General features: G+C 43.1%; 1 protein-coding gene across 1 annotated transcript in view; it reads right to left on the bottom strand.

Annotated features, from left to right (window-relative positions):
• Nucleotides 1-12,466, bottom strand: part of LOC308305703 (traf2 and NCK-interacting protein kinase-like) — a 133,825-nt gene that overhangs the window by 65,907 nt on the left and 55,452 nt on the right. Inside the window, exons 3-4 of the mRNA XM_080750539.1 lie at nucleotides 7,002-7,058; nucleotides 4,168-4,293 (exon numbers count right to left, since the gene is read on the bottom strand). Coding sequence (XP_080606665.1) covers nucleotides 4,168-4,293; nucleotides 7,002-7,058 — 183 coding nt within the window. The remainder of the gene's footprint in view (nucleotides 1-4,167; nucleotides 4,294-7,001; nucleotides 7,059-12,466) is intronic.

Below are 12,466 nucleotides of genomic sequence, written 5' to 3'. Positions count from 1 at the left end.
CGATATCACGATAAATTATATCTCCACGTGTGTGTTTTTTATCACGATAAACAATAATATCACGTATGGTGCCATCCCTAGTGGAGATAAGAGGTTTCTGCCTGCCAGCAACGATATTATGGTGACAGAACGGCACGCTCCCTCAGAGCTGTTGAACACTTGAAGCATAGCATCAGCTTCCCAGGTCCACACTCTGATCCTTCATTTATTTCCTTTAAAACCCATTTAGAACGGGTAAACATTATAGTGTATCACCAGTAAGACTCCCTAATCGGGAGATAAGCGACCGTTGGTCGCTTATCTCCACAAATAGGCCAAAAGTTTGTTTTACCAATTATTACACTCTATGTGAACATTTACATCAACAAATCCCAAGTACTATGCAGAACGACCCATTTCAAGTTTTTAATGTACAACAATATTTAGAAAATAGGTCTACAAGCTGACAGTCCTCGTCCCTTATATTCCCATAGGTTATATGGAGATCTCAGTGTTTGTCAGTCCTTGTTCATTTATGCCCATATATGGACATCTCTATATCTACTGTAACAGTCCTTGTCCCTTTATGCCCATATATGGAGATCTCTTAACTGTAAGTCCTTGTCCCTTTTATGCCCATATATGGATATTCCTGATGTCATCAGTATATGAACATATATGGGCTTTCTGATATGCCCATATATGGAGATCTCTTAACTGTAAGCCCTTGTCCCTTTTATGCCCATATATGGATATCCCTGATGTCATCCGTATATGCCCATATATGGGCTTTCTAATATGCCCATATATGGAGATCTCTGTATCTCCATATATGGGTATAAAAGGATACTTCAGGTCTGACATCAGGTTTGTTTATATTGGGTTGCTAGGTTTGACATCACAAACTCTATGGGTCATCTGACCTAGAAATCTATATTTGGGCATAGATGACTCATCGTGACCTCATCACACGTCGACCGCACGTGTGACGTGCGGTCGACCGCACGTGTGACCGACGGACGGCCGGTGGAGGTTTTCATACTAAACTGCGACCTTACGGTCGCAATTATTGTATGCTTTAACTATTGAAAAATAGCAGATATACAAGCTCACTGCGAGCTTGTAGATCTGCTATTTTTGAAAAATCGTTAAAATTATAAATTTGACCCGATTCTATTGAAGTGTCTTTTGAATCCTTCTAAGGTTTTTTTTTTTTTAAAACCTATGTTTCTGTGTCAGCAATCTGGCCAGCCATCGTCAAAGAAAAGGTCCTTTTCGCTTAACTGGAGCTTAGTTAGTCTGTTCTTGAGAGACCACTATGTCAGTGGTTCTCAAACCTTTTCATGTGAAGGACCCCCAAAATGATATGTATTTGGCCACGGACCCCCATCTCAAAATATCTAGTTCCAGTTCCAAAATTTGAGTTACAAACGTTCGCTTTGAAAATACATATATTCAAAGATTTGCACACATTTTCACGACTTTTTCAAAAAATAGCAGATCTACAAGCTTGTGCCGCGATGTGAGCTTGTATATCTGCTATTTGTCACTGGTTAAAGCATTCAATAATTCTAATTAATGTCTTTTCCCACCCACACATCATACTGTAATGTTAAGTAGAGGTACTGCATGTAGAACTGCACAATCATGCATGTACTGTAACACACATGCTGGCGCACACACAGTAGCAGCTCTATGCATCACGCATCAGTGCACCAGACACTCAATTCCCTCTTTTTTTTCACACTATTGCTTTCTGTCTCTCTTTCTCTCTCACACACACACACACACACACACACACACACACACACACACACACACACACACACACACACACACACACACACACACACACACACACACACACACACACACACACACACACACACACACACACACACACACTATATAAATGCATGTGCACACGCACAGCTACAGAGCCACATATGGCCATGCATACAAATGGACATTTCCCAGCTCTTGTTTTGGAACCGTTTCCGTAACCGGTTTGTGTGGACTTCTCGTCTGCTATACAATAACAATACTAGTGGTTCTAGTGGTTCAAAAGCCTTTTATTTTCTAGGACAAGGGTCTTCAACAGGGGGTCCGGGACCCCTAAGGGATCCTCAGAGTTACTACAGAAGCCTTGCATCCCTACTCTGCCCAAAAATAGCAGATCTACAAGCTCTCAACGCCTCGCAGTATGATATTCATGAAAATCTGCAACACAATTTTATACAATATGTAGGGGGGTCCCTGCTTTATCTCCCTCTCAGTTAAGGGGTCCTTGGCCTGAAAACGTTGAAGACCACTGTTCTAGGAACACCATAACTCTGAGAGGGTCCAAATGGAACAAAATTATTTGTACACTCTCAGAGTTACAGACTTCTGAGGGTCCTATATAGGAATCGTTAATGACAACCGTTAAGGAATCAGACCACTGAGAGGGAATCGTTAAGGGATTGGCGCCCTGTGGCCCTCACATCTATTGTGAGCAAATGTATGGAGAAGCTAATACAAAAACGAATTCAAGACAGCTTGATGCCAGGCTTGGACAAGCACCAATACGCATACCGTAAGAACAGGTCAACAGAGGATGCAATAGCCACAACTCTCCATGCAGCTGTCACTCACCTGGAAAATAAAAACTCCTACCTGAGGATGTTGTTTATAGACTATAGTTCTGCATTCAACACCATTGTCCCCACCATACTGGACACAAAACTCAGGTTATTAAACCTCGACCCCCTTCTACGTAACCTGATCTTGGACTTCTTGAGGAACCGACGTCAGGTGGTAAAAATGGGTGCCATGACCTCGACTTCACTGACCATCAACACCGGAGCCCCCCAGGGCTGCGTCCTGAGCCCCCTCCTTTATTCCCTTTACACACTTGATTGTGAAGCCAAGTACAGTTCGAACATGGTGATTAAGTTCGCAGATGATACAACTGTTCTGGGCCTGATTAAGAACAACAATGAGAAGGACTATAGGAGAGAAATTGAAAATCTGGCTCAGTGGTGCGAGAAGAACAACCTATCCCTGAATGTCGATAAGACCAAAGAGCTGGTCATTGACTTCAGGATGAAGGGCGAAAAGGAGAAGTTGGACCCCATCATTATCAACGGATCGGCGGTGGAGAGAGTGGACAGCTTCAAGTTCTTAGGTGTCCACATCTCTGATGATCTCAGGTGGAACGTGCACACTGAGCATGTTGTGAAGACGGCCCAACAGCGCCTCTATCATCTAAGGCAGCTGAAGAAATTTGGCATGGGACAGAGGATTCTGAGGACTTTCTACAGAAGCACTGTGGAGAGTATTCTAACAGGCAGTTTCACTGCCTGGTTTGGGAGCTGTTCTGCTCTCAATCGCTCTGCAATGGAGCGGGTGGTGCGGACAGCACAGAAGATCTGTGGGTGTGAGCTCCCCTCCATCCAGAGCCTCTACAACAGTGTGTTGCCAAAGCCCGGAGGATCATCGAGGACCCATTCCATCCGAACCATGGAAAGTTTGTGGAGTCGCGGTCCCGTCGGAACGGGACAAAATACCAAAGCCTTGTGGGCAAGACAGAAAGAGCACAAAGAACTTTCTTTTATCAAGCAATAAGACTTTTGAACCAATAGACAGGCTACTGACACACAAATGTAATGTTTTTATTTTTGCGGCTAGTATTAAGGCACTTTTAAAGTATCCTTTTATTCAACTTTTAGATTTTATTATGTGACAATGCTTTTAATTTATGACTTTTCACTAATGAACTGCTGCAAGTCCGAGGAGCACTGACAAATGAATTTCACCCTTTTCTTACTGTGATTGTATTTTTAAGGTGTGACAATAAAGCTTTTCTGATTCTGATTCTGAACCAGAATCATTAAAATCCTAAAGGATCTCTTGTTCAACTGTCTCCGAAACACGTCCATCATTTCGTTAACTTCTTCAACTCATCTCATGCAGATAGACAGATGTGTACACGTTAAACATTATATATACACCACAACGTAGACATACAGTGCTGTATATACAGATGTATGTGACACGTTGATACACAGACATAATATGGTCTATATAGGTACAGTACATAGACATCATTTATACAGATGTATGAGGACACATACACAAGCTGTATGCAAAGTGCAAACACATTGAGACTTAGGCAGGTACTGTACATAGACAGATGTAATGTCGTACCCATAACTGGTCGTCAATGCCTGGTGGGTTCTTCTTTATGAAGGCTCCGTAGTAGGTGGCTATGTTCCTGTGGTGACTGTACTTCTTCAACATGTTGATCTCGGCCTTAATCTCCTCCTCTTCATCCTGACCACACACACACACACACACGCACACACACGCACGCACACGCACACGCGCGCACACACACACACACACGCGCACACACACACACACACACACACACACACACACACAGGAAAGAGCGTCAACAGGCATGGAGCAGTACTACCTCTGTAAATAAATTTCTTAGCCAAAACAAAATGAATGGGTGGATATTGGAACAAATCTGCCAGAATATTATTCTATTATTCTAAATTATGCAACAAACAACAAAAGTATGTCTTGGTTGCTTTCCGTTGAGACATTTATTGCCGCAAAAGTAAAAGAGAAACTGTTATTGGGTGTTGTTTTGGTACCATTTCATTATTTTAATTTTATCACTCGATATCCACAACATTAGACTATTTGATTTGATTACTTACCATTTAGTGTTAATTGGCCAATATGCCAGATACAGTTGTTTATTCTGGTAGCAGCTGCAGTAGTTTAATTAGCTACGTAATTTTAGCCTCATTTCATTGATTAATACAACTTTTCATTCTGTCACTTTTTTTTACATTCTCCTAAATGAATGTACTGTATTTGTTTATTACCACTGTATTACCATTTTCCACTATTTATTAATTAATTCAATTACTCATTCACTAATTCCCCAACTCATTCATCCATTCATTGCTTCATTCATTCACTCATTCATTCATCCATTCATTCACTGCTTCATTTTAGGGTGACCATATTTTTCCAGCCGCTCAAACTGGGACTCAAAACACTGTTCCCTAAAACAGGGACCCTCAAAGCAAAACGCACGTTCACCGTGCACGCGCGCGCCCATTCTCTAATGTTTGTGCACACGCACATACACACCATAGAGTTGCATACAGGCAGTGAGTGATTGACAAACAGCCTCAGTGTTGAATTCAGACCATATTCAGACACGTAATGAATTTGTTCATGTTTTCTGATTGGTTAGGTGAGCATGTTTACATGAAGAGAACATGATAAATGTCTATGCATCACCGAAAACAGCTACTATTATTTTAATTCTGCCGACAACCGGGACAATTTACAGAGGGTCCTCCAAATCTTTGAGTGATAAAAACTTTTTTTTCCTTTTTTATATTAAAGTTGTACCATGTAACTTTTTTTATAAAACAAATCTTAAAATTGTCCTAACTGTTAAATCGCTAAAGTTTTAGAACACCCACTCCGTTATTTTCAGCTTCTGAAGCCTTCTCTTTATATGTTTTCTATGATCCTGGCCGTGGACCGGATTTCGCGCCAAAATGACGTAATCTGCATCATCTGTATACGTTGTGTATACGTTGCCCAATCACATCGCCGATCATGCACACATGGTACACTACCGGCCAATCACAGCTTATCTGCTCTGGTCTCCAGGAAGCGCCTCCGCTTGGCTACAGTGTTTACCATGGTGAAGGATTTTAACCTCTTAATCCACAAATCCTGGCCAGAAAATTACGTTCTACCATGCGTTCTACCCCTCCACGGATTACTATCGGTCGCGGTGGTTTGCGGCGCCGCTCCGGTGGTCCGCGGCGGTGGTCCGCGACGACTCCGGACGAAAAACGGCCGAAAAAAGCAATATCGCTACTGACCACTAGTTGAACTTACACAGTATAGCTTTAACCACTTGAACCCTAGCATCCATATTCGGAGAACTTTAGCCAAAAATAGCAGATCTACAAGCTCACAACGACTCACGCTGCGAGGCGTTGTGAGCTTGTAGATCGTCTATTTTCAGCTTTGGTGTAGAGGGGAAAAAGAGCTGACTAAGTATAGTGTGAAAGTTCAAATTTATTAAGTATTGACGGTTCGAGTGGTTAAATATCTGAAAACACAAATTGACATGAATCCAAAATACACTGACGACTGTGCTGTCAAACAATAAAACCATATGGAAATCTATGACAAGGTTGTGGGGGTCCCTGCTTCATCTCTCTCTCTCAACTAAGGGATCCCTGGCCTGAAAACGTTGAAGACCCCTGTTGTAGTGAATGTTGAAAACGTGGACATATTTGCTTTTTATATACTGTATATTATACTGTATATATATATATATATTAGCGTTTTAGAGATATTTGTCGGGCTCGGGACACCGGGACACGCAGCTTGAAAACAGGACAGTCCCGGTCAAACCGGGACGTCTGGTCACCCTACTTCAATGATCCATTCATTCATCCCTCCATTCCTCCACCTGCCCCTTACATCCATTATTCTCTATTCTACTCATCCACACCTTTAAATATCCGATCACTTGTCGTTTATCCCTTCATTCATCAATCCCTTCATTCAGTAATCCCTTCTTGTCTTCCTGTGTAGCTTCACTATTTGGCTGGTGGCTCGGTTTGGTTTCGCTGTTAGAGGATCTAAATATAGCCCAGAATCTCTCCTGTTTTTACAGACAAGCCCTGAGACCTCAGTGCCGTCCCAGCACCTCCAGCTAATACAACCATGGTGATGGGCCTGTCCCCGTTTCCTCCCTGCTCTCATCATGCTGTATGGATGGACGCACACAGACACATACTGCACACACGCGCACACACACGCACGCACATAGACACATATTGTAGACACGCGCCCACTGACTCATCGCTCATAATTAGATGACATGGACTGCCGCGGTATAATCACTTGAGATGATTCGTTCTATGAGTGTGTGTGCCCGCGCGTGTGTGTGTGTGTGTGTGTGCGCGCGTGCGGATGCTTCTTACCCCAGTGACATCCATGACCTTGATGGCTGCCAGCTGCCCTGTTTTAACATGGCGACCCTGGAAAGAGAAAGAGAGAGAGGGACAGAGAGATAGAGAGAGAGAGAGAGAGAGAGAGAGAGAGAGAGAGAGAGAGAGAGAGAGAGAGAGAGAGGGACAGAGAGAGAGAGAGAGAGAGGAGAGATAAACAAAAAAGACAAACATTTAGTTTTCTGAAAAAAGCAGCATGAAGCATATTTTTCCATATTTAATTAAAAAAACCCCAGTGTGAGTGTACTGTACAGTAGACTACAGATGCCTGAGGGAGCGAGAAGCCTAGGAGCCTATAGGGAGCTAGGAGTCTTGTTAGGGGCCTTGGAGGAGGCCCAAGTGGTTGGTACGGAACGGAGCATCTGTTTCTGTGATTAGCTAATGGTGCTAACAGGGCTAGCGGTGTCTGAACCACTCAAGGCTATTACATCCACCTGTGTGGACTCGGCTGATTAGCCTGGTACAGTCTGAGAACAACAGCTTAGCAGCAGGGCAAACAAATAAATGCGCACAAACACACACTCAGGCCGAAAGCCGCCAAACACACACACACACACACACACACAGTACATGGCTGTATGCCTGCCTGTGCAAATTTACACCAACACATGGGTGCACACACATGGGCATATGCCATAGACACACAGAAATGGATACACACTCTCTCTCTCTCACACACACACAGGCACCAAACAAGGGCAGGACTGTTTTCCTAGTGGAGCCGTTGTAAACCAGATGGCATTATGAGTCTCTGCCTCCAGTCCCTCCAGAGGGCTTTAAGCCTGATTTATACTTAGTCATGCGCCGGTGTCGTGCATCTAAGACAGCAGATCTACAAGCTCAAGCTCTATAATGCTCTATAATGTATAACGGCTATTTTCGGCAAGTATATTCGGCCTGTCCTCATTCTGAGAGTAAAGTAAAAGTATCGATACTGTATGTAGAAATAATCTGTTACAAGTAAAATCCAGAAATGGAATGATCTACAAGCTCACAACGAGTCGTGATGCAACGCTTGGGTCCTTGCAGATAGGCTATTTTCGTCGAGCGACTCCAGTCGTTGGAAGTATAGATCAGGCTTTACACAAGTGAGCACTGACGGGTGTTCAGAGGGAGGTTTGCTCAAGGACACAGTGAGTGGGTAGTTGCTCTCTGGACTGTAATGGTCCCACATTGTTATTTAATTTTAATCTTCTAAGTGTCACATTTTGAAAATGACCCGTTATCTCATTTCGCAGGTAATCCCTTTCAGTAGGTCTCTCCGACACACACAAGCGTAACTAACAATGCGCTGTCGTTAGCGTAAAGTTACAAGTTTAAATTACTTCAGGTTTTCTCATTTAACTTCTCTCCCAGGGACAAGAATCACTTTTTGAACTCCTTCCTGTTCCAACACACAAAGCAACTGAGGCTTTTTATACACGATGAATCATTGTATCACGATCCAATATCCCACAATGCTAACTAAGCAGCAGCAGTGCATGCATGGTGACACATTCTGAACACACGCGCACGCGCACACACACACACACACACACACACACACTGAAAGAGCTGGAAAGACCGAGAAGGGATTTCTCATTAAGATCAGACTGCCCCAATTCCACCAGCACAAGGACTCGCTTTGTTACACAGCAACAAAGACGTTTGAGCCAGAGAACACTACCACTTATGGACATGAAATTCTGCTTTCACACACGCACGCGCACACACACACACACTGACCACAGCCAGCCACTTATGGCCCTCAAAGACTGTCTCACACAGAGAGACGCACACACACACACACACACACACAGAAGAAACACGTGCACACACACTCACTTGACCACAGGCATAAGACTGACCATTCACTTGTGGACCTTTAACACTGTTTTCACACAAAGACAGACATACACACTAACTGCCGTCTGCTTTTCCCTCCTCACCTCTCATGCCCAGTACAAGGGATTTCTACCCACACACACACACACACACACACACACACACACACACACACACACACACACACACACACACACACACACACACACACACACACACACACACACACACACACACACACACACACACACACACACACACACACACACACACACACACACACACACACACACACACAGCGAGCGCGCAAGAGAAATGAACGTGTCAAAATGATATTGGACATGGAGATTATCAGACCTGGATAGAGATTCATTTCTCTGGGCCACCGGACTCCCTTATCAATCTCTCATCCTTAATCTCCCTCTCTCTCTCTCTCCATCTCTCTCTCTCTCTCCATCTCTCCCTCTCTCCCTCTCTCTCTGAGGGGTAATAACATCTGTCCTTGTTTAATGACAAAGTATGAAAGGAGTGAGGGAAGGCATTAGCCGTGTCGGCTCGTCCGTGCACCGTACAATCCAGAGTGTTAACTTAACTCGGGAGACTGTGAAAGATGAACCCTTCGCCGATACATTTTCCACACTCTGAATTAAATGAACGCTCCAGTTTTTTTGTGGTGTATGACTCCAGAAGAGCTTCGCTAGCCTGCTCATCCCTTCATCCAGTCCATTGTTGACGGCCTTGCTCTCCTCCGTTCCTCCCCTTTCTTTCAGCCTCTCTGACCTAGATCCGCACTCTCTTTCTTTCCCCAGTTCTCTCTTTCTACCACTCTCTCGCTTTAGTTTTCCCTTTTTCTGATTTGCCGTCCCGGCACGTGCACACATAGACATCAAAGGGGGCTTGAGCTCCTGCCCTTTTATCCGCCTCTAAAAAGTGCACTCTCAAGACCATGAATGCAGTTTTTGCCATGGTGAAAGAAATGCAAATGCACTCTTTCCATGCCATACCTGAAGGCAGCATGCCAGCATTCAAGAGAAGAGAGAGTCCAAACTCTCCTGAACTTGAATGCAGCATCTTAGGTTGAAAGAATTGCCCTCATGCCGTTACGCCACATCTTCAGTATTGACTTGATTATGCTTCAGTATGACAAGAACCGAAAATAGCCGACATCCAAGCTCACAACGTGTCACAGCGCGACGCGTTGTGAGCTTGGAGGTCTGCTATTTTGATATTTTCACCAAAAGGCCCTTTTAGAAATTTCAGCTCCTGCCTCTCTAACATTCTCTGCACATCCCTGTTGCCATCAGTCTTTTTGTTCTCTACATGCCTCTCTTTTTCTCTTCCTCTTCTCTCTCTCACTCATGCCTTAGAGCTCAGCTCATGCAAGCCAAACAGATTTCAGCATGCAGCTGAACGAGCCAACATATGGTCCAAAATAGGTATCTACGTGCATTTGTGTGTGTGTAGCAAACTAAACCAAATGCAGGCTGCCTCACCACTTTATGATTTGGCCTATAAATCTTGGACCAGGAGTATCTTTACTTTGACTCTGGTGCTGGTGTCGAGTACATTATCTACCACTGATCGCAATACTGTGATACCAAAAAAAACATGTCGGCATGTGGATAATCTACTCCAGGGGTTTTCAAAGTGGGTGACGGGGCACCCTGGGGTGCCGTGACGGCAGTCCAGGCAGGGGTGCCGCGAGGTAATTTGATAATATTTGGAATGTATGGACACTTGAAAAAATATTTAGTATCATTTTAAACTTGAAGTACAGAGTTATTTTCAGTCAGTTCTAACCAAAATGGCTATTATCTCAACGTTTTCCTCGCAACATAAATCACTAAAATATCGTCACTGTCGGGCAGAAACCTCGTATCTCCAAGTTTCAAATGTGTACGTCTTTTGGTAAAGCAAATCCCTGCTTCATCATACAAGACTGTCGCACAAAACAAGTGAAAACAGCCGATCTACAAGCACACAACGTTGTGTGCTTGTAGATCTGCTGTTTTCACTAGTTTAGTACATTTTATAGATGATAAATACAAAACGTACGGTTTTGGACATACAAGGTTTCCACCCGACAACGACGATATGCTATAAATATAAGGTGCTGGGAGTGAAACTTATAATGTAGGGGTGCCTCGGATTAAAAAAAAATATTCATGGGGTGCCCTGAGACAAAAACGTTTGCGAACCCCTGATCTACTCTACTCTTTCCAACGTGGATATCAATACAGCTACTTCTCCTGTGAGGTCTGAGAAAAAGGTCTTTGAACTTAAGACCAGTTCTTTCCAATTCTTGTGGAAACATTTGGTCCAAAATGATGCTGGAAAAACACAAACTCCCACACACACACACACGCAGGGAGCCTGGATGTGGTCAGACCAGGTGTGTGTGAGCGATAACAGACTAAATTGACTATGCGTTAGTTCCGCTCCGCTGGCCGTGGCATGGAGGAGACAGTGAGCCGATAGCATACCGATGTGACCCCAGGCTTCTGGAAGAGACACACTGGATGACGCAGGCAGGACTTTATTGGAAAGAAAACGCTCTGTCATGGATCCCCGTTGGTCAGTGGTTCTCACAGTACCATGACTTGAGGCAGAAACCTGGATGAGTCACAGGAGCTACTTCTGTCTGCTGAGTGGAGATGGAGCTTTTTATGACTTAAAACCCATTAAGAACTCAGGACGATTCTACAAATGCCTTCTGATATCAGTAGTTCTCCAACTTTTTCGTAATTCAAAATGATTCAACATTTTTCAAACACTTAAAAAATAGCAGATGTTTGCAAAATCCAACGCTAAAATCTAAAATGACACCAGTTTTAATGGGTTAAGTCTAACTTATATTTTATGAAAGTGTTATCATAATCACATTATGGACAAAATTCTGACATCGTGTGGTACACATCATGGAAAGGACTACACTTATAGGGGAGAACGGAACTGAGCGGAATTCAAAAAATGACTTAAAAACAAGGTGATCGATAAAAGGAATAAAGCACATGAAACGTGCCTTCTGCATTAATAACGTATTTCTTATAAACATAAGTATTTGTACAGTACAGCAATCACGGACAAGAGTCATCTTTGTACCTTTGTTGTTTCTTTTTTGTCTGTAAAAAGTAAATAAAGCTATGGCTTTGCCTATTCCTGTTCGGTCAGAAATGTGGATGTAAATATTATGTTACACATACATAAATTTGGGTTTGTTTTCATAGACCTGGTTGTTTCTCTAACAAAAACTGGCAACAGTGTCTAGGATGCATCTTGAAGGTGTCACTTTCCTCTAAGCTTACACAGTCTATCGAATGACATCTGTTGTGTTTGTGCCTTGTGGCGTTTGAATAGGCAATCTTTCATTTGATTTACTGAGATTACACTTCTGAATCGTACACACAAATGTTGAAACGAACTCAATTGATTAATTCAAGGTCACGTCTACAGAAATATACGGTATATTGAATTTAAACTGCTGTACTGGACAACAACCTTTATCTATTGGTCAAATGAGAAATATGAGTAATGCACTATAAATATTTAATAGTACTACTTTATAGTGATGCTAATCTGATACTGCATTACCGATATGCATCCTTAAAGGCATA

The sequence above is a fragment of the Nannobrachium achirus genome, assembly GCF_963921795.1.
Source record: "Nannobrachium achirus genome assembly, chromosome: 20".
Taxonomy (NCBI): Eukaryota; Metazoa; Chordata; class Actinopteri; order Myctophiformes; family Myctophidae; genus Nannobrachium; species Nannobrachium achirus.
The sequence above is the reverse complement of the archived record's forward strand: the minus strand, read 5'-3'. Positions and strand labels throughout refer to the sequence as shown.